This window comes from Anser cygnoides, chromosome 34 (genome assembly GCF_040182565.1).
Source record: "Anser cygnoides isolate HZ-2024a breed goose chromosome 34, Taihu_goose_T2T_genome, whole genome shotgun sequence".
NCBI classification, from domain to species: Eukaryota; Metazoa; Chordata; class Aves; order Anseriformes; family Anatidae; genus Anser; species Anser cygnoides.
The window spans coordinates 199,022-220,788 of NC_089906.1; the positions used below are offsets into that span (position 1 = coordinate 199,022).

Here is a 21,767-nt window from a genome sequence, read left to right on the forward strand (position 1 = left end):
GGGAGGGACCCAGGAGTGTCAGAGTGGGGGACCCAAGGGTGCTGGGGGGACACCCGAGGGTGTCCAAGGGATGGGAGGGAGAGACCCAGGGGTGCTGGGGATGGTGAGGGGGGGACCCAGAAGGGTGGGGGGGACTTAGGGGGGACTCAGGGGGGACAGGGGAACCCAAAAAAGCTGGGGGGCGGACCCAGGGTGCTGGGGGGGACCCAAGCTACCAGGGAGGGACCCAGGGTGGCCGGGAGGGACCCAGGGGCACCTCAGGGTGCTGGTACCCTTGCCAGCCGGGGGGGGCAGCGGCAGGTGAAGCCCCCGTAGTCGGCGGGTGGGGGCGCAGGTGCCCCCGTTGTCGCAGGGGTTGGGGGTGCAGGGGGCCAGCACCGCCTCGCACGCGCGCCCTGCGCCACCGCGGGGACACCGTCAGGATGCGGCCCACCCATGGGACCCAGCACCCGGCACGGTGCCACCCATGGGGGCCACCAGCACCCGGCCCGGTGGCACCATCACAGCACCGTCACCGTCACCCATCAGGACACGGGACGCAGCCACCGGGCACCCAGCGCCCTGTGCGCCCCCCCCCCCCCAGCACCCCATGGGTGCCCACCTGTGAAGGGCGGGGCGCAGAGGCAGCGGTGGGTGCCGGCGCTGCCCACGCAGGTGCCCCCCGTTGCGGCACGGCCCCGAGGCGCAGGCGTCCACCTCCGCCTGGCACTGGGCACCTGGGGGGACACGGGGACAGTTGGGGACGTGGGGGGGGGGGCACGTGGGGACAGCTGGGGACGTGGGGGCATTCGGGGACGTGGGGGCATTTGGGGACAGCTGGGGACGTGGGGACATTTGGGGACATGGGGACATTTGGGGACGTGGGGGGGACGTGGGGACAGCTGGGGACGTGGGGACCAGGGGCCAACGAGGTGTCCCCAGGGTGCGTGGAGGGGGGTCCCCAGGGCGTCCCGCTGGTGTTCCCGGGCTGGGCGAGGGGACAATGCCACGATCAGAGGGTGGGGCAGCTGGGGGGGGGGGGTCCCCCAAGGTGTCCCCGAGGTGTCCCCACCGTACCCTGGTAGCCCTGGCGGCAGGCGCAGCGGTAGCCCCCCCCCAGGGGGGTGCAGGTGCCCCCGTGGCGGCAGGGCCGCGAGGCGCAGGCGTCCCCCCGCTGGGCGCACGCGGGGCCCCCCCAGCCCGGCTCACACTCGCACGAGAACCTGTGATGGGGGGGGGGGGGGTAAATGTGGGTGTGGGGTGCCGGGGAGGGGGCCAACAGCACCCCCTGGCACCCCCATGGGTACCCAGCCCCAGCACCCATGGGCACCCCCATTGGCACCCATGGGAACCCTGAGGGGCAGCCACGGACAAGCCCTGGCACCCCAACGTTCACCCACGGGCAACCTTGAGCACCCAACATGCACCCATGGGCACCCAATGTGCACCCATGGACATTTCAGGCACCCCCGGGCTCCCTTTTGGGCACCCATGGGCATCATGGACAGCCCCGGGCACCCACCCAGACACCCACGGGTAACCTCAGGCACCCCCAAGGGCACCCATGGACAACCCTGGGCACCCCAACACGCACCCATGGACAACCCTGGGCACCCAACATGCACCCACGGGCAACCTTGGGCACCCCAACACGCACCCATGGGCAACCTTGGCACCCAACATGCACCCACGGACATTTCAGGCACCCCTGGGCTCCCTCTTGGACACCCTGGGGCATCATGGAGAGCCCCGGGCACCCACCCAGACACCCATGGGTAACCTCATGCACCCAGTCAGCCCCACCGCGTGCCGTGGGTGCTCACCCATCCCCGTGGTCACGGCAGGTGCCGTGGGCGCAGGGGCTGCTGTGGCAGGGCAGGGTGCCCAGGCGGCACTGGGCGTCGCGGGTGCCCGGCGGGCACAGGCAGGTGAAGCCGTTGGCGCCGTCCACGCAGGTGCCGCCGTCGTGGCACGGGTTCGAGGCGCACTCGTTGATCTCCACGTTGCAGCGGGGGGCCTGGAGGTCGGGGGGGTGTCGGTGGGGCACCCAAATTGGGGCGGCACCCAACAGGGGCTCACAGCGTGGATGATCAATGGGGCAACCAACTGGGGCACCCAGTGCGTGCACCCAACAAGGGCGATCAACATGGGCACCCAACGTAGGTGACCAACTGGGGCACCCAATGTGTGCACCCAATAAGGGTAACCAACAGGGGCACCCAACGTGGTCAATCAACGGGGCACCCAACAGGGCACCCAAGATGGGTTGTCAACGTGGTCAATCAAGAGAGGCACCCGATGTGGATAATCAACGTGGGCACCCACCGTGGGCACCCAACAGGGGTAATCAACAGGAGCACCCAAGGGGGGTAATCAACACGAGCACCCAACAGGGGCACCCCATGTGGGCACCCAACACCGCAACCCCAAGCAGAGGCTGGTGGGTGCCACGGTTCCTCCAAACGGGCACCCGTGGGTGCACTGGCACCAGACATCGCTTCAAGTCCCTTCCCACGGGTGACAGCCCCGTGGTGGCACCCGGAGAGCAACGAGGCCACCCCAAACCCCGCCGAGCACCCGATGGGCACCGAGGGCACCCAGCACCCACCCGTGAAGCCCGGCTGGCAGACGCAGTCGTAGCGGCCGATGCCGTCCTGGCACACGCCGTGGACGCAGGGGTCGCTGGCGCAGTCGTCGGGGTTCACCTCGCAGTTGACGCCTGGCACCCAAGGGTGGCGGGCGGTCAGCACCCAACCTGCCACGGGGCCGGGCACCACCAGGCACCCAGGTGGGCCCCTGCCTGGGCTGGTTCTTGTCCCGTGCTCAGGTGGGACCCAACGCCACGTCCAGCACCCACCCCACGCCCAGATGGGCCCCACCACCACCTCCAGCACCCACCCCACACCCAGATGGGACCCACCACCACCTCCAGCACCCACCCCACACCCAGATGGGCCCCACCACCACCTCCAGCACCCACCCCACGCCCAGATGGGCCCCACCACCACCTCCAGCACCCACCCCACGCCCAGATGGGCCCCACCACCACCTCCAGCACCCACCCGACGTCCAGATGTGCCCCACCACCACCTCCAGCACCCACTCCACTCCCAGTCAAGACCCACCACCCACCTAGTGCCCAGACGGGCCCCACCACCACCTCCAGCCCCCACCCCGCTCCCAGACGGGCGCCCCCCTACCCCCCCAGCCCCCCCACCCCGTCCCGTACCGGCGGTGCCGGGGGGGCAGTTGCACTGGTAGGAGGCGATGCGGTCGATGCACTTGCCCCCGTGGCGGCAGGGCTGGCTGTGGCACTCGTCCAGCTGCAGCTCGCAGCGGTACCCGGTGAAGCCGGGGGCGCAGGCGCAGGAGAAGCTGGCGATGCCGTCCACGCACGTGCCGTGGTGGCACGGGTCCGGGGTGCAGTCGTCCGCGTCGCGCTCGCACAGGGCGCCCTCGAAGCCTGGGGGGGGGGGGGGGGCGGCGACAGGGGTCAGGGGCACCCATGGGTGCAGGGTTTGTGATGCCAGGGGTCAGGGTTTGTAATGCCAGGGGTGAGGGACACCCATGGGTGCAGGGTAGGCAATGCTGAAGGTCAAGAACACCCACGGGAGCAGGGTTTGCAATGCCAGGGGCCACCCATGGGTGCAGGGTTTGTAATGCCAGGGGTCAGGGTTTGTAATGCCAGGGGACACCCGTGGGTGCAGGTTGGGAACTGCCAGGGGTCGGGGGCACCCGTGGGTGCAGGGTGTGCAATGGCAGGGGTCAGGGTTTGTAATGCCAGGGGACACCCAAGGGTGCAGGGTTTGTAATGCCAGGGGTCAGGGGCACCCACAGGTGCAGGGTTTGTGATGCCAGGGGACACCCAAGGGTGCAGGTTGGGAACTGCCAGGGGTGAGGGGCAGCCGTGGGTGCAGGGTGTGCAATGGCAGGGGTCAGGGTTTGTAATGCCAGGGGACACCCAAGGGTGCAGGGTTTATACTGCCAGGGGTCAGGGGCACCCATGGGTGCAGGGTTTGTGATGCCAGGGGTCAGGGTTTGTAATGCCAGGGGACACCCAAGGGTGCAGGTTGGGAACTGCCAGGGGTGAGGGGCACCCATGGGTGCAGGGTGGGCAACAGCAGGGGTCAGGGGTGCCCGTGGGTGCAGGGTGGGCAATGCTGAAGGTCAAGAACACCCATGGGAGCAGGGTTTGTAACGCCAGGGGCCAGGAGCACCCACAGGAGCAGGGTTTGCAATGCCAGGGGCCACACGTGGGTGCAGGGCGGGCACTGCCGGGGTCCGGGAGCACCCATGGGTGCGGGCTCACCCTCGGTGCAGCGGCACTCGTAGCCGTTGGGCCGGTCGATGCACTTGGCGCCGTTCTGGCAGGGGGTGCTGGCGCACTCGTCCATGTCCGTCTGGCACGTGGGGCCCGAGAAGCCTGGACGGGACCCCGGATGACCCCAAAGCCAGGAGCACCCCAAGCCCATGGGACCTCCACCACAAATTATCCCAGCCCCAGGAACACCCCAAATCCAAATGACCCCAAAGCCAGGAGCACCCCAAATCCAAAGGGCACCAACCCCCCGAGCACCCCTCAGCCCCAAGAGCACCCCAATTTAAGTGACCCCAAGGCCAGGAGCACCCCAACCCCACGGGACCCCCAACCCCAAATGAACCCCACCCCAGGAGCACCCCTAACACCAGGAGCACCCCAAATCCAAATGACCCCAAAGCCAGGAGCATCAATGGGTGGGTGATGACGGGTGCGGGTAGGTGGGTGCTGGTGGGTGCTGACGGGCGCCCATGGGTGCTCACCGGGGGGGCAGGAGCAGGCGAAGCCGTTGACCAGGTCGGTGCAGCGGCCGCCGTTGGCGCAGGGGCTGCTCTGGCACTCGTCCACCTCCAGCTCGCACAGGGGGCCGCTGAAACCTGCGGGGGGGCCGCCGGCTCCTGACCCCCCCTGCCCGTACCAGTGCCCCCCCCCCCCTCCTTCCTCCGCCAGGTCCCATGCCCGTCACAGCACCCGTCCTGGGTGCACCCCCCCCAAAACCCCATAACCGCACCCTAACCCTATTCCCAGGACCCAGACCCGGACCTCCCCAGACCCCCCCCCCCCCAGCCCCCCAGGGCCCCCCCTTGCCCCCCCCCCACAGGCCATGCAGATGCAGGTGAAGCACCCAGGCACCCCGCAGAACCCCAGGACCCCCCTAGGACCCCCCAGCCATACAGATCCAGGGTGAAGACCCCCCCAACTGCAGCCCCCCCAGCCCCCCCCCAGGGCAGATGCCCCCCAGCACCCCCAGATCCAGGCCCCCCCCTGCCCCCCAGGGCCCCCCCCCTTGCCTCCCCCAGCAGCCCCCACCGGCCATGCAGATGCAGGTGAAGCACCCAGCACCCACCAGCCATACAGATCCAGGCTAAGCCCCCCACTCCCCCCCCGCACCCCAGGACCCCCCCCAGGACCCCCCCAGCCCCCCCCCAGGCCCCCCCCCAGCCCCCCCCCAGCACCCACCGGCCATGCAGATGCAGGTGAAGCGCCCGATGCGGTCCAGGCAGGTGGCCTGGTTGCGGCAGGGCCCCGACAGGCACTCGTTGACGTCGCTCTCGCAGCGCGGCCCCGCGTAGCCCCGGCCGCAGCGGCACTCGAAGGAGCCCTGGGTGTTCACGCAGCGCCCGAAGTGCTCGCAGGGGTTGGCGCCTGGAGGGGGGGGGTGGGGCGGTCAGCACCCATGGGTGCCCCCCCCGCCCATGGGTGCCCACCGTCCCTGAACACCCCCTAACCAGTGGGTGCCCCCCACTCATGCTGGGGACGCTCTCTGCACGCAAATCTCCCCCCTCATGTGGGTGTCCCCCACCCACGGGTGCTCCCCACCCATGGGTGCCCCTGAGCCCCCCCAACCATGCTGGGGATGCTCTCTGCACCAAAGGTCCGCCTCGCATGGCTGCCACCCCACCCATGGCTGCCCCCCCAACCCATGGGTGCCCCCCCCCACCCATGGGTCCCCACCGCCCCTGAGCACCCCCCAACCCGTGGGTGCCCCCCACACATGCTGGGGATGCTCTCTGCACGCAAAGGTCAGCCTCGCATGGCTGCCCCCCACCCATGGCTGCCCCCCACCCATGGGTGCCCCCCCCCACCCCACCGATGGAGCACTCGTCGACGTCCTGGTCGCAGGCGCCGCCGGTGAAGCCGGGGGGGCAGGTGCAGATGGCGCGGCCGTTGACGGGGTTGGTGTCGCAGACGGCGTCCTCGTGGCACGGGTTGCTGACGCAGGCATCGTCCAGGTGGCACAGCAGCCCTACAAAAGGGGTGGGGGGGCTCGGGGGGGGGACACCCCACAATGGGAACTCCCCCCCCCCACCACGCACATTGGGTGCCCACCCCCAGCCAGGGTGCCCGTGGGGTGATGGCCAAGCCGTGCCAAAGGCACCCAACGTGAGCCAGAGGCACCCTGAGGTGCTCAACCCGTGCCGTGGTGCTTCTGGGGGTGCCCACCCCATAACGGGGTGCCCACGGGGTGATGCCCACCCCATGCCATTGACACCCAACCCACACCAGGACCACCCCAAGGCGCCCAACCCCGTGCCATTGACACCCAACCCGCACCAGGACCGCCCCAAGGCGCCCAACCCCATGCCATTGACACCTAACCCGCACCAGGGGGACCCCCAAGGTGCCCAACCCCATGCCATTGACACCCAACCCACACCAGGACCACCCCAAGGCGCCCAACCCCATGCCATTGCCACCCAACCCGCACCCAGGACCGCCCAACCCAACCCCATGCCATTGCCAAAACCACCCATACCTCTCCTCTCCGGGTGCCCACCCCATAACTGGGTGCCCTTGGGGTGAAGCCCACCCCATGAAAGCACCACCCAACCCACTTCAGGACCACCCAACCCACACCAGGGGACCACTCCAAGGCGCCCACCCCATGCCATTGACACCCAACCCGCACCAGGACCACCCCAAGGCACCCAACCCCATGCCATTGACACCCTACCACACCACAACCACCCCAAGGCGCCCACCCCATGCCACACCCCCAAACCACCCCCAAAGCGCCCTCCCCGTTACGCCTCTCCTCTCTGGGTGCCCACCCCATAACTGGGTGCCCTTGGGGTGAAGCCCACCCCATGAAAGCACCACCCAACCCACACCAGGACCACCCAACCCGCACGAGGACCACCCCAAGGGGCCATCGACACCCAACCCGCACCAGGACCACCCCAAGCCCAACCCCCCACTACCACCCAACCCGCACCAGGACCGCCCCAAGCCCAACCCCATGCCCTACCACCCAAACACCCCCAAAGCGCCCTCCCCCGTTACACCTCTCCTCTCCGGGTGCCCACCCCATAACTGGGTGCCCTTGGGGTGAAGCCCACCCCATGAAGGACCAGGACCGCCCCAAGGCGCCCAACCCCATGCCATTGACACCCAACCCGCACCAGGACCGCCCCAAGGTGCCCAACCCCATGCCATTGACACCCAACCCACACCAGGACCGCCCCAAGGCGCCCAACCCCATGCCATTGACACCCAACTCGCACCACCGCCCCAAGGTGCCCAACCCCATGCCATTGACACCCAACTCGCACCAGGACCACCCCAAGGTGCCCAACCCCATGCCATTGACACCCAACCCGCACCAGGACCACCCCAAGGCGCCCAACCCCATGCCATTGACACCCAACCCGCACCAGGACCGCCCCAAGGCACCCAACCCCATGCCACTACCACCCAAACCACCCCCAAGGCGCCCTCCCCGTTACGCCTCTCCTCTCCGGGTGCCCACCCCATAACCGAGGCCCAACCCCAGGACCCTCACCCGTCTTGCCCATGGGGCAGGCGCAGTAGAAGGAGGCGACGCGGTCGTGGCAGGTGGCGCCGTGGAAGCAGACGGCGGTGGCGCAGTCGTCGATGTTGTCGGCGCAGCTCTCACCCGTCCAGCCGTTGACGCAGACGCAGACGTGGGCGCCCGGCGAGTTGAAGCAGGTGCCCCCGTTGTGGCAGGCGTTGGGCTGCAGCTGGCACTCGTCCACGTCCTCGGTGCAGAACTGGCCTGGGGGGGGGGGGGAAAGGGTGAAAAGGGGGGGTGAAAGGGTGAGGGGGGGTGTGAAATGGCGAGGAAGGGGTTAAAACAGCGAGGAAGGGGTTAAAATGACCGGAGGGGGGGGGTTAAATGGCCGGGGGGGGGGGGGGTGAAAGGGTGAGGGGGGGGGATTTAAAATGGCGGGGGGGGGGGTGCGAAATGGCGAGGAAGGGGTTAAAATGGTGCGCGCAGGGGGGGGTGTTAAAAGGGTGGGGGGGGGGCAGCGAGGGAAGGGGGTTACAATGGCCGGGGGGGGGGGGGTAAAAGGGCAAGGGGGGGGGGGGGGGTAAATGGGCGGGGGGGGGGGGGTGACCCACCTGGGTGCCCCCCTCCACCCACCCCCCCATTGTCCGTCCCCGACGCCCACCTGGGGCACCCATGGGTGGCCGAGCACCCCCCCCACCATCCCGAGCACCCTGACCCACCACCCCGCGCCCCCCCCGGTGTCCCCCCCCCCCCCCGGTGTCCCCCCCCCCCCCCCCCCCCGTACCCGTCCACTCGGGGGGGCACTGGCAGTTGTAGGTGTTGACCCCGTCCACGCAGGTGCCCCCCATTTCCGGCACTTGTGCCCGGGGCAATCGTCCACGTTGGTGTCACAGCCCTGCCCCGTGAACCCTGGGGGGGGGGGGGGGGGCGGGGGGGGCACCCCCACGTTAGAGGGAATCCCCAAACCCACCGCTGTGCCCCCCCCCCAAAAAAAAAACCCACGCTGGGGGACCCCAACGGGCACCGGAGAGCCCCGTGGGGTGACAAGGACGTGCCAAGGGACCCCTGGGGACACCCCCACGGTGACGGGGACCCCACGGACCCCCCCCCCCCCATTGCCAGAGACCCCCAGGGACACCCCCACGGACCCCCCCCATTGCCAGAGACCCCCCAGGGACACCCCCACGGTGCCAGGCCCCCCGCCCACTTTTAGGGCCCCCCGCCCAGTCCCAGGGACCCCCTGGGGACACCCCCCACGGTGCCAGGGCCCCCCCACCCCCTGCCAGGGAGCTCAATGGGTGCTGGGGACCCCCAAACCCCCCCCCCCCACCCGAAGTTGCACCCCCAAACCAGATCACACACCAGCCCTGCCCCCCAAAACCCTCGCACCCCCCCCACCCAGCAAGGGCACCCATGGGTGCCCAGCACCCACCGGGCAGGCAGCTGCACTCGAAGCCCCCCTCCCCGAGGGGGCGGCAGGTGCCCCCGTTGAGGCAGGGCGAGGGGGTGCAGGGGTCCGGCAGCGAGCAGGAGGGGCCTGGGGGGGGAAGGGGGGGACAACAGGGGGTGGTCAGCACCCCAGGGTGGGGCCTCAAGGGATACCTTCAGCACCCATGGGGTGCCGTGGGCAGCAGCAGGCACCCACAGGTCCCATCTGCACCTCCCAGGAGCCCTTCAGGAATCCGTGGGTGCCTTGAGCACCCGTGCATGTGGTAGGCTTGCCTGCTTCTACTGGGCACCCATGGGTGCTAGGGGCACCCACAGGCACCCATGGGAGCTGACTGCACCCCCTTGGGCGCCCACAGGAACATCTGCCCCGCCCCCCCCACCCTGGGGTGCCCTTGAGCACCCATAGGTGCTGCAGACCTGCCTCCATCTATTGGGCACCCGTGGGCACTGTGGGCATTACTGGGCACCCATGGGTGCTGTGGGCATTATTGGGCACCCATGGGAACATCGGCACCTCCTGGGTGCCCTCAAGGAACCACTGGATGCTTTGAGCACCCACGGGCATGGCAGATCTGCTTGCGTCTACTGAGCACCCATGGGTGCTGTGGGCATCAGTAGGCACCCAAGGGTGCCAATGGCACCTCCTGGGTGCTCTCAAGGAATCCCTGGCTGCCTTGAGCACCCATGGGCACCTGGGGCCTGCATGGCTCCACTGGGCACCCATGGGTGCCATGGGCATCAGTAGGCACCCAAGGGTGCCATCGGCATCTCCTGGGTGTCCTCAAGGAACCCCCGGCTGCCTTGAGCACCCATGGGCACCTGGGGCCTGCCTGCACTTACGGGGCACCCTTGGGTGCCACGCTCACCCTCGGGACCTCCCTTCACCCCTCGGGCGTCCCGGGCACCCCCAGCTCCTCTCCTCCTCACCCCCTTCCACGACGGGCACCCACGGGTGCCACAGCCACTAGGGGGGCACCCTCCCGCCTCCCCCCGCACCCAAGGGACCCCCCACTCACCACGGAAGCCGGGGGGGCAGAGGCAGAGGTGGCTCAGGGTGCCGTCGTGCAGGGTGCTCTGGCACAGCCCCCCGTGGGCGCAGGGCGAGGGCACGCAGGGTCCCGCAGCTGGCACCGCTCCCCCAGCGCCCCCGGCCGGCACCTGCGGCACCGCACCCATGGGACCCCCGCCGCGCCCACCACGGGACCCCCCCCTCACCCCCCTCACCGGGACCCATGGGACCCCCGCGGGGCGCTTGGGACCCCCACGGGGGTGCTTGGGACCCCTGCAGGGTGCTCACACCCCCTATGGGACCCCCCCGGGCACCCATGGGACCCTCACACCCCCTACGGGACCCCTCCAGGGCACCCATGGGACCCTCACATCCCCTATATGGGACCCCCCCCCCTATGGGGGCACCCATGGGACCCTCACACTTGGGACCCCCTGGCAGCCCCCCTATAGGACCCCCCCCCTGGGACTCCCCCCCCGGGCACCCATGGGACCCTCACACCCCCTCTGGGACCCCCCCATCTGGCACCCAAGGGACCCTCACATTGCCTTTGGGACCCCCCATGGCAGCCCCCCCCCAGCACCCTTAGGACCCCCATGGGACCCTCACATCCTCTACAGGACCCCCCCAGGGCACCCATGGGACCCTCACACCCCCTATGGGACCCCCCCTCTGGCACCCATGCCCCCCCCCGGGACCCTCACATCCCAGCACCCACAGGACCCCCACAGGACCCCCATGGCACCCCTGGGGACCCCCCCAGGACATGGGGGGGAAGGGGCACAGGGTGATGGGGGGGGGGGGGGCACCCTGGGAACGTGCCCCCGGGCAGCTCCCACGTCCCCCCCCCCCCCCATCCTGTCCCCCCCCCCCCCCACCCTGCCCGGGCAGGCACCGCCCTGCCCGCACCCGGCCCCGCGGGCAGCGTGGGGTGGGGGGGGGGACACGGAGAGGGGGGGGGGGCCCGCACCCGGCCGGCGGCGTTGGGTGCTATGGGGGGGGGCCCTTGGGGGGGGGCTGTGGGGTGGGTTATGGGTTGTAAAGGGGGGGGGGGGCACAGGGATCCTATAGAGCACCCCATGGTCAGGGTAACGGGGGGGGGGGGGCACAGAGCTGGGGGGGGCACCCAATTTGGGGGGGGGGCTTTGGGGCAGCTGGGGGGGCTATGGGGTGGGTTATGGGTTGTAAAAGGGGGGGGGCACGGGGATCCTATAGGGCACCCCATGGCAAGGGCAACGGGGGCAGGGGGGGGACACGGAGCTGGGGGTGGGGGCACCCATTTTGGGGTGGGGGGCACCCATTTTTGGTGGGGGGGGCACTCACAGGCAGGCGGTGCGGGCCGTTGGGGTGCAGCACGCATTGCCCCCCGTTCTCGCAGGGGTTCGTCCCCCTCCGGGCATGGCAGCACTGGATGGGGGGGGGTCGAGGGGGGGGGTCAGCCCCATAGCCCCCCCCCCCCCCCCCCCCCATAAATCCCCTGCTGACCCCCCAGCGCCCCTAACAGCCCCCCCCCCAAAGCAGCCCCCACAGATCCCTCCTTGCCCCCTGCCCCCCCCCCCCCAAATGAGCCCCCCCCGGGGTTAGGAAATGGGGGGAGGGGGGGGCAGTGGGGGCCTCTGTCCCCACCCCTACCCCACCAGCACCCTGGGGTGCCCCCTTGTGGGGTGGGGGGGGGGGGGGTGAAGAGGGGGAGGGGTGGGCTGAGCGTGGCTGCACTGCACGCGCACTGCACGGACACGGTGCACACGCGGTGCACACGTGCACGGACACGCACGCGCACACGCACTGCACGGACACTGCACATGTGCACACATGCGGTGCACACGCACTGCACCAACACGCAGTGCACACGCGCACACGTGCGGACACGGTGCACGGTGCACACGGACACGGTGCACACGTGGTGCACACGCACTGCGGACACGGTGCACATGCGCACACGCACTGCACGCACTGACCGACGCGGTGCACACGCACTGCACCGACGCGGTGCACACGCGGTGCACACGCACTGCACACGCACTGCACCGACGCGGTGCACACGCACTGCACGTGCACTGCACGGACACGGTGCACACGCCCTGCACACGCACCGCACACGCACTGCACAGACACGGTGCACACGCCTGCACACGCACCGCACACGCACTGCACGGACACGGTGCACACGCACTGCACCGACACAGTGCACACGCACTGCACACGCCCTGCACCGACGTGGTGCACACGCCCTGCACCGACGCGTACACGCACATGCACCGACACAGTGCACGCGATGCACACGCACTGCACGCGCGCTGTACGGACACGGTGCACACTCGCTGCACGCACGTTGCACGCGCGCTGCGTGTAGATGCCACGCACACTGCACCCGCACTGCACATCGCACGCACGCCGCACGGACACCACGCGCACGCTGCGGGGACATTGCACATGCGCCGCACGCAGGTTGCACGGGCATCGCACGCTCACTGCACGGACATTGCACGCTCACTGCACGCTCACTGCACGGACACTGCACGGACATCACGCGCTCACTGTGCACGGATTGCACGCACACTGCACGCACGTTGTACACGCACTGCACGCAGATTGCACGCTCACTGCACGCACATTGCACACGCACTGCACGCTCATTGCACGCACACTGCACGCACGTTGTACACGCACTGCACGCAGATTGCACGCTCACTGCACGCAGATTGCACACACACTGCACACGCACTGCACGCACACTGCACGCTCACGTTGTACACGCACTGCACGCAGATTGCACGCTCACTGCACGCAGATTGCACACACACTGCACACGCACTGCACACTGCACGCTCACTGCACGCTCACTGCCCCCTGCACAGCGCAGCTGCAGCACGCACTGCACGCCCATGTTGCACCCCTGCACTGCACGCACGCGCACTTGCACGCGCGCTGCCCCCCGTGCACAGCCCTGTCAGCACGCTGCACGCCCCAAAGCGCCCTGCACTGGGGGCACCGCACCCCCGTGTCGCTGTCCCCCCCCCCTGCATCGCTGCCCCCCACCCCCCGGGGCACCCCCTCCCCCAAATCGCTGCCCCCCCCCCCCCCCCCCCCAAATCGCTGCCCAACCCCCAAACCCAGCGCCCCCCCCCCCCCCCCCGAATGCGTTTGAACCCGGGACCCCCCCCCCATCACCGCGCGCCGCCCCCCCCAAACCATTGCAGCCCCCTTCCCCCCCAAATCGCCGCGGCCCCCCCCCCAAACCCCAGCTCCCCCCCCCCCGGTCACTGCACGTCCCCCCCCCCCCCCCCCCCCCAAATCACTGCCCCGTTCCCACGCTCCGCCCCCCCCGGCCCGGCCCCGCGTTCCCACGGTCCCGCTGCGCCCCCCCCGCTCCCCCCCCCCCCCCGCGTTCCCACGGTCCCGGTTCCCCCCTCCCCCCCCCCCCCCAGTCCCGGTCCGGTTCCCCCCCCCCCCCCCCAACAATCCCGCGCCCCCTCCCCCGCCCCGGTGCCCCCAGCCCCGCCCCTCCCCCTACGTTCCCACGGTCCCGGCCGTGCCCCCCCCGCGCGGTCCCGAGGCCGGGACTGGCCCCCCCCGCTTCTCCCCCCCCCCCCCCCAAATTGGCCCGGTTGGGTCCGGGGTCGCTCCGGGGCCCCCCCCCCCCGCTCCAACCCCGGCCTCTCTCGAAACTTTTCCGCGCCGCCCGCGGAAACTTTTCGCCTCCCCCCATCCCTCCCCCGGGGCCCAACCGGGCCGAACCGGGCCGATCCGGGCCGGCTCCGTGTCCTCCCCCCCCCCCCTTTTGTCCCGGTTCGGCCCGGGCCGGTCGGTGGCGGAGCAGCAAAAGGGGGTTTTCCCCCGACCCCCCCCCCCCCCCCCTTTTGGCCCGGTTCGTCCCGGTTCAACCCGATTAGACCCCGGTTCGGCCGGTTCAACTCCGTTCGACCCGGCTTGTCCCGGTTCGGCCCGGTTCGGCTCAACGCGGGGGGTCCCGGAGCCGCCGCCGCTCCGCTCCCCTTGGCCCGCTTCGGCCCGGTTCGGCCCCGCTCCGCTCCCCCCCGCCGCTCGCCGCCTCCCCCCCGCCCTTTGGCCCGCTTCGGCCCGGTTCGGCCCGGTTCGGCCCCGCTCACCTGCGGCCCCCCCGAGGTGCAGCAGCAGCACCAGGCCCGGGAGCCCCCCCGGAGCCCGGCCCATGGCGCCCCCCCCGTTACCGAGCCATGGAGGGGCCGCGGTTCGGCCCGGCCCCGGCCCTCGGCTCGGCTCGGCCCGGTTCGGTCCCGCTCCTCGGCTCCGCGCCGGCCCCGGGAAACTTCGCAGCGGCTCCCGCCCCCCCCCCCCCCCCAACCCGCCCCGCCCCCGGGGCGGAGCCACCCGGTCCTTTTGGGGGGGGGGGGGGGGCGAAACCGTGCGGGGCTGACCCGGGACAAAACCGGCCCCGACCCCCCCCCCCCCCCCCCCCCCAAACCCGGCCCCCCCCCCCCCCCCCCCCAAGGGGTCCCCCCCCAAGGCGGGGATTGGGAGGGGGGAGGGGGGATTAAAGGTGGGGGGGGGCTGGTGGGGGAGGGGCTGCGGGAGGGGTGGGGGGGGGGGGGCATGCAGCTGTTCCCCCCCCCCCCCATCGCCCCCCCCCCCCCCCCCCCCCTCGCCCTGATGTTTGCAGCAGCTGCAGGGCCCGGGGCCAGCGAGGGGCCCCGAGAGAGGGGCGCAGGATGGGCACGGACCCCCCCCCCCCCCCATCCCCCAAGGGACCCCCCCCCACCACCCCTAAGGGGCCCTCCCCCACCAAGGGACTCCCTCCCACCACGGGGTAACCCCCCCCCGGCAGGGAGCCCCCCCCCCCATCCCAATGGGGCAACCCCTAATGGGACCCCCCCCCCCCCCCAGGGAACCACCCCGTAATGAGAATCCCCCCCCATGGGACACCCCCCGCCCCGGGGAACCCCCCCCCGTAATGAGAATCCCCCCCCCCCGCAATGGGACACCCCCCTCCAAGGCTGCCCCCCCCCCCCCCGAAATTCTGTTTCTGCCCCAAAAGCTGCCCGGGCACATTCCAGCGCGGGGCCAGGCTGGCATTGTCACCCAGGGGTGCCATTGTCACCTGGAGGGGTGCCATTGTCACCGGGGGGGGGGGGGCCGCCTGGCACCCCTGGGTGGGGGCTGGCGCTGCCACCCGCGGCTGGCATCGGCCCCTGGGGCTGGCATTGGCACCCATGGGTGCCCGTGCTGGGTGCTGCGGGTGCCAGGAGGGCGCAGCGTGGGGTCCCCATGTGTGTCCCCCCCCCATGTCACCACCCCCCCAAGCAGCCCCCAGCCACTGGCGTCACCGCACTTTTATTCAGGGCACTTGGGGACAGAAGGCACCAGACCAGACGTTGGGGTCCCCATCAGGACCTTGGGGCTCCCCCTCCAGATGTCGGGGTCCCCATCCAGATGTTGGGGTTCCCCACGAGGACCTCAGTGTCCCCATCCAGATGTTGGGGTCCCCATCCAGACATCGGGGTCCCCATCCGGACATCGGGGTCCCCACCAGGATGTCGAGGTCCCCATCCAGACGTTGGGGTCCCCATGAGGACCCTCAGGTCCCCATCCAGATATCGGGGTCCCCACCCAGACGTTGGGGTCCCCACGAGGATGCTGGTGTCCCCCCCATGCAGATGTGGGGGTCCCCACCCCGACACTGGGTCCCCATGAACACCCCAGTGTCCCCATGCAGATGTTGGGGTCCCCACCCAGACAGCGGGGTCCCCTACCCAAATGTTGGGGTCCCCACCCAGACACCGGGTCCGCAGGAGGACCCTGGTGCCCCCACCCAGATGTCGGGGTCCCCACAAGGATCCCGGTGTCCCCACCCAGACGTCCCCACCATCCCCGCGGGCAGCACCCAGCTCCTCTCTCCCACTGGGGGAGCACCCCAGGGTGCCGTCCCCGGGGTCGGGGTGCGCGTGTGGCGGGGGGGTCCCCGCTCACTCCGTCCCCCGCAGGAAGTCCCAGAGGAGGCGGTTGACGGTGTCGGGCTGGTCCTCGGGCAACCAGTGGCCGGCGTCGGGGACGAGGTGCAGGTGGGCGGCGGGGGGCCATGCGGCGGCGCAGGCAGGGCGCGAGGCGGGCGTCCAGGAAGGCGTCGCGGGCGCCCCAGAGCAGCAGCACCGGGCAGGGCGGGCGCTCGCGGGGCACCGGGGCATCCCTGCGGGGTGGGGGGGGGGGCGATGGGTTAGGGAGGGGGAGAGCTGAGGCTGGGGGGGGGGGGGCAAATGGGGGAGTGGCCCAGTGGGAGCACCCGAAATGGGAGGATCCCAGTGGGAGCACCTGAAATGGGAGCATCCCGATGGAGCACCTCGATGGGAGCACCTCGATGGGAGCACCCAAAATGGGAGCATCCCGATGGGAGCACCTTGATGGGAGCACCTCGATGGGAGCATCCCAATGGGAGCACCCAAAATGGGAGCATCCCGATGGGAGCACCTCGATGGGAGCACCTCGATGGGAGCATCCCAATGAGAGCACCCGAAATGGGAAGATCCCAATGGAAGCACCTTGATGGGAGCACCCGAAACGGGAGGATCCCAATGGGAGCACCTCAATGGGAGGACCCAAAATGGGAGCACCCGAAATGGGAACACCCAAAAGCGGGGCACCCAGAATGGCAGCACCCGGAATGGGGGCATCCAGATGAGGAGCATCCCAATGGGAGCACCCAAAATGGGAGCATCCAGACCAGGAGAACCCAAAGGAAGAGCCCCCAAAGAGAGAGCCCCCAGAGAGAGAGCACCCAAAGAGAGAGCACCCAAAAAAAAAGACCACCCCAAAAAAAGAGCACCCAAAGAGGAACGACCTGAGCCAGCAGCACCCCGAAGTGAGAGCGCCCCACACCGGTGTTCCCCGGGGGGCCGCCGCCTACCCGAAGATGTTGCGGTAGTAGTTGATGGGGGGCGTGAGCCCCCCGGGCTGCGAGAGGCCGTAGAGGTAGGCATCGAGCTCAGGCTCCGTCAGCCGCCGCGCCGGGTTCTGGATGCCCGTCCAAGGCCCCGTCAGGAAGGTCTTCACGAGCTGCGGGGCCACCAGAAGGGTCTGGATGCGGCCCCCAGCCCCAAATCGGGGAGAGGGGACCCCCGCTCCCCACCCTCGGCTTCGTTCCTGGTCCTCAAGCGGCGCTTGAGGCACGGAGGGCGGCGCGGGTGCCCTGTGGGGGACGAGGTGGGGATGGGGACCCACCTCGAAGTCGGCCATGGAGAGGAGCAGCTCCGGCAGCAGGGGCAGCTGGAAGAGGAACATGTAGCTGGAGCGGAGCAGCTGCGATGGGTGCCAGGCGCTGAACCCTGCGGTGCCGGGAGAGGAGCAGCGGCATCAGCGGCGCGAGGCGGGGAACGGCGTCTGGGGGCAGGGCCGCGGGTGGTGGCACCCAACGGCGTGGCCATAGGAGAAGGCACCGAAGGGCATGGCCATGGAAGGTGGCACCCAAGGGTATGGCCACATGAGAAGGAACCCAAGGGCATGGCCATGGGAGGTGGCACCCAACGGCACGGCAATGGGAGGTGGCCCCCAATGGCGTGGCCACAGGAGATGGCACCCAATGGCATGGCCATGGGAGACGGCACCCAATGGCGTGGCCATGGGAGTTGGCACCCAATGGTGTGGCCATGGGAGGTGGCACCCAACGGTATGGCAATGGGAGATGGCACCCAAGGGCATGGCCATGGGAGGTGGCACCCAATGGCGTGGCCACACGAGAATGCACCCAAGGGCATGGCCATGGGAGGTGGCACCCAAAGACACGGCCACGAGGGATGGCACCCAACGGCACAGCTCTCACGACACAGCCATACGGTGGCACCCAACGGCACACCACGGCCACCAGAGGTGCCACCCCATGTCCCGAGCCAGGTGCCACCCCTTACTGGCCATGACGGCGCGGTGACTCGCGTCGACGATCACCAACTTCTCCACCAGGTCGGGGTGGCCGGCGGCCAGCTCCCAGGCCAAGACGCCGCCCCAGTCGTGCCCCACCAGGATGCACTTGGGGTGCCCGGCGGTGGCACCCATGTGGCCCTCGGGTGTCCCCAGCACCTCGATGACCTCGCGGATGTCCTCGAGGAGGACCTCGGGCCGGTAGCTCTCCTTGCCCGGTGGCTTCTCGGACGCTCCGCAGCCCCGCAGGTCCAGGGCCACCACCCGGTACCGGGTGCTGAACTCCAGCAGCTGGTGACGCCAGCAGAACCTGGGGGGGGGACACCTCCGGTCACCCCCCACGCCGGGTGTCACCTCCCTCCCCCCCCGAGTCCCCATTACCCACCAGTTTTGGGGGAAGCCGTGCAGCAGCAGCATCAAGGGGGCTGTGGGGGGGCCCCGGGCGACGTAGTGGAGCTGCAGCCCCGAACTCTGGGGAGGGGGAAGGGGTGGGGGGTCAGTGGGGGAGCCCCCATCCCAAAAGTTGGGCCCCTCCCAGCACCCTTAAGACATGCCCCCCCCGAACCCCAAATCCTCCAAACACCCCTCCAGGGCCCCTCCTGGGACCCCCAAGACCCCCTCGGGCCCCCCAGAACTCTTCCAAGGCCCCTCCTGGCACCCTCAAGACTCCCCCAGGAACGCAAAACCCCCCAAGACCCCTCTCCAGGGCCCTTCTCAGGACCCCCAAGGCCCCCCAGGGCCCCCCAGAACCCCTCCAGGGCCCCTCCTGAGACCCCAAAGACCCTCTCAGCCCCCCCAGAACCCCTCCAAGGCCCCTCCCGGCACCCTCAAGACCCCCCAGGAACCCCGAACCCCCCCAAGACCCCTCCAGGGCCCCTCCCAGCACTCTCAAGACCCCTCAGCCCCCCCAAAACCCCTCCAAGGCCCCTCCCAGCACCCTCACGACCCCCCCAGGAACCCCATCCCCCCCCCAGGGCCCCTCCCAGCACCCTCAAGACCCCCCCAGGAACCCCAAACCCCCCAAGCCCCCCCTCCAGGGCCCCTGCCGGGACCCCCAAGCCCCCCCCCACCTTGAGCCGCAGGCGTCCGTGCTCCCCGTAGGTGCCGTCCGCCAGCCCCGGGGGGGGCTCTGCCCGCACCCGCCAGCGCAGGGCCCCCCGGGGCCCCCGCCGCAGGAGCACCCCCAGACCCCAGAGCCCGTAGGCGACCCCGGCCGCTGCCACCGCCGCTGCCACCGCCAGCCGGGCCACCAAGCGCTGCAGGGCCAGCAGCGCCCGCGTGGGCGCCAGCAGCGCCGTGCAGAGGGACAGGAGCATGGCGGGGCCGATGTCACCACCGCTGTCACCTAGGGCAGGGAGTGGCACCTGTGGGGGTGGACCGGTAGCGGGGGTTTGTCACCTGGGTGGGTTTGTCACATCCGGTCCCCAGGTGGCTTTGGCACCGGGGTGTCCCCACAGCCAGGCGTCCCCATCCCCAGGTGGCCTTGTCACACCAGGGTGCCCCAGCACCGGGATGTCCCCATGTCCGGGGGTGGCTTTGTCCCTCTGGTGGCCCCGTCCCTAACATGTCCCATCCCAGGGTGGCCCTGTCCCCAGGACGTCCTCACACCAGGGCGCCCACATCCCCGGGGTGGCCCTGTCCCAAGGTGGCCTTGTCACCACGGTGTCCCGGCACCAAGGTGTCCCCAGGCTGAGGGTGGCCTTGTCACCGGGGTGTCCCCATCCCCAGGGTGGCCCTGCCTCCAGCACGTCCCATCCCAGGGTAGCCTTGTCACACGTTGTCCCCATGCTCAGGGTGGCCCCAACCCAGGGTGGCCCTGTCCCCAGGGTGTCCCCACACCAGGGTGGCCTTGTCACCAGGTGGCCCTGTCCCCAGGGTGTCCCATCCCAGGGTGGCCTTGTCACCGGGGTGCCCAGGGTGTCCCTAGGGTGTCCCATCCCAGGGTGTCCCATCCCAGGTGTCCCCGTCCCCAGGTGTCCCTGCCCCCAGGGTGTCCCATCCCAGGGTGGCCTTGTCACCAGGGTGTCCCCACACCGGGGTGTCCCAGTCCCCAGGTGGCCCTCTCCCCAGGGTGTCCCCATCCCAGGGTGGCCTTGTCACCGGGGTGTCCCCATCCCAGGTGTCCCCGTCTCCAGGTGTCCCTGCCCCTAGGGTGTCCCCACACCAGGGTGTCCCAGTCCCCAGGTGTCCCTGCCCCCAGGGTGTCCCCATCCCAGGGTGGCCTTGTCACCGGGGTGTCCCCGACCCCAGGGTGTCCCCATCCCAGGGTGGCCTTGTCACCGGGGTGTTGTCACCGGGGTGTCCCATCCCAGGGTGGCCCCATCCCAGGTGTGTCCCCGACCCCAGGTGGCCCTGTCCCAGGGTGGCCTTGTCACCGGGGTGTCCCCAACCCCAGGTGGCCCTGTCCCCAGGGTGGCCTTGTCACCGGGGTGTCCCATCCCAGGGTGTCCCCGTCCCCAGGTGTCCCTGCCCCCAGGGTGTCCCCATCCCAGGGTGGCCCTGTCCCCAGGGTGTCCCACCCCGGGGTGTCCCGTCCCAGGTGTCCCCGTCCCCAGCAGGCTGTCCCCACACCGGGGGGGGTTTGTCGCCACCACGTCCCAGCCCTTGTCCCCCCGGGTCCCGGGGTCCCCCCCGGGCTGTCCCCGGGGTGTCCCCCCCCCTGGGGTGTCCCCACCCGGGGTGTCCCCTTCCGGGTGTCCCCCCCCCTGCGGTGTCCCCGCGGTGTCACCTCGCCGGGCTCGCCCCTGCCCCCAGGCGGGGCCCGTCCCGTCCCGTCGCTGTCGCCGGGGCTGTCGCGACACCGGGGGGGGCGGGGGGGGGCCGGGGAGCCCCGTCCCGACCTTCTCGCGCCACCTCCGCCCGCCCGAGCTCGGCCGCGCCCGGCCCCGCCCCCCCCCCCGCCCGCTGATTGGCCCGCGCCGAGCGCGGGGGAGGAGGGGGCGGGGCTTCGCGGAAGGCAGCCAATGAGAGCGCGGGGGGAAGGGAGGGGGCGGGGAAAAGGGGGCGGGGCGGGGGCAGAGGTCACGTGGGGGCGGGCGGGGGAGGGGTAAGGGAGGGGGCCCCGCAGCCCATCCCCCACCCGGCCGGGGGGACACGGGGGGGGGGGGGGGGGGGCAATGGGACGGGGGGATGGGGGACGGGGGGACAGGGGACCCCAGGGTGCACCCAGCCAGGGGGGCGCGGGGACCCCCGGGTACGGGCACAGCCCCTGCAGCTTTTTGCCCGTTTTCACCCTTTTTTTCCCCAGAACGCGCGGGATTCCGGGGGACATGACGACAGCGTGGGGGTGACACCCGCCGTCGGTGTGAGGGATCGGGGGCCTAACCCACCTTTGGTCCAAAACCAGGGAAATTCACCCCAAAGCCGTGAAAATTCACTGCAAACCAGGGAAATTCACCCCAAACCTGGGGAAATTGACCCCAAAGCAGGTAGATTTACCCCAAAACCAGCGAAATTCACCGCAAAACTAGGGAAATTCACCCCAACAACAGGGAAATTCACCACAAAAACGGAATTTCATCCAAAAATGGGGAAATTCACCCGAAACCAGGGAAATTCACCCCATATGCGGGGAAATTCACCCTAAACTGAGGAAATTCACTCTGAAACTGGAGAAATTCTCCCCGAACCAGAGAAATTCACCCAAAACCATGGAA

General features: G+C 70.4%; 2 protein-coding genes across 2 annotated transcripts in view; both read right to left on the minus strand.

Moving 5' to 3' along the window:
* Nucleotides 1-15,389, minus strand: part of LOC125181308 (neurogenic locus notch homolog protein 3-like) — a 34,947-nt gene extending 19,558 nt beyond the window's left edge. Inside the window, 18 exon segments of the mRNA XM_066986390.1 lie at nucleotides 272-395; nucleotides 602-716; nucleotides 1,057-1,202; nucleotides 1,803-1,994; nucleotides 2,587-2,698; nucleotides 3,209-3,442; nucleotides 4,289-4,402; nucleotides 4,780-4,893; nucleotides 5,477-5,662; nucleotides 6,108-6,263; nucleotides 7,800-8,033; nucleotides 8,554-8,614; nucleotides 8,617-8,678; nucleotides 9,202-9,306; nucleotides 10,235-10,376; nucleotides 11,551-11,634; nucleotides 14,337-14,583; nucleotides 15,286-15,389. Coding sequence (XP_066842491.1) covers nucleotides 272-395; nucleotides 602-716; nucleotides 1,057-1,202; nucleotides 1,803-1,994; nucleotides 2,587-2,698; nucleotides 3,209-3,442; nucleotides 4,289-4,402; nucleotides 4,780-4,893; nucleotides 5,477-5,662; nucleotides 6,108-6,263; nucleotides 7,800-8,033; nucleotides 8,554-8,614; nucleotides 8,617-8,678; nucleotides 9,202-9,306; nucleotides 10,235-10,376; nucleotides 11,551-11,634; nucleotides 14,337-14,583; nucleotides 15,286-15,389 — 2,532 coding nt within the window.
* A 638-nt stretch (nucleotides 15,390-16,027) lies between these two features.
* On the minus strand, nucleotides 16,028-20,996 carry LOC106049798 (epoxide hydrolase 3-like). The gene is given in 8 exon segments (XM_066986478.1): nucleotides 16,028-16,277; nucleotides 16,279-16,390; nucleotides 17,105-17,253; nucleotides 17,419-17,522; nucleotides 18,102-18,421; nucleotides 18,497-18,582; nucleotides 19,182-19,475; nucleotides 20,840-20,996. Coding segments are annotated over 7 exon segments (1,125 nt in total). The 5' UTR covers nucleotides 19,428-19,475; nucleotides 20,840-20,996; the 3' UTR covers nucleotides 16,028-16,169.
* Between the last annotated feature and the right edge of the window lie 771 nt (nucleotides 20,997-21,767).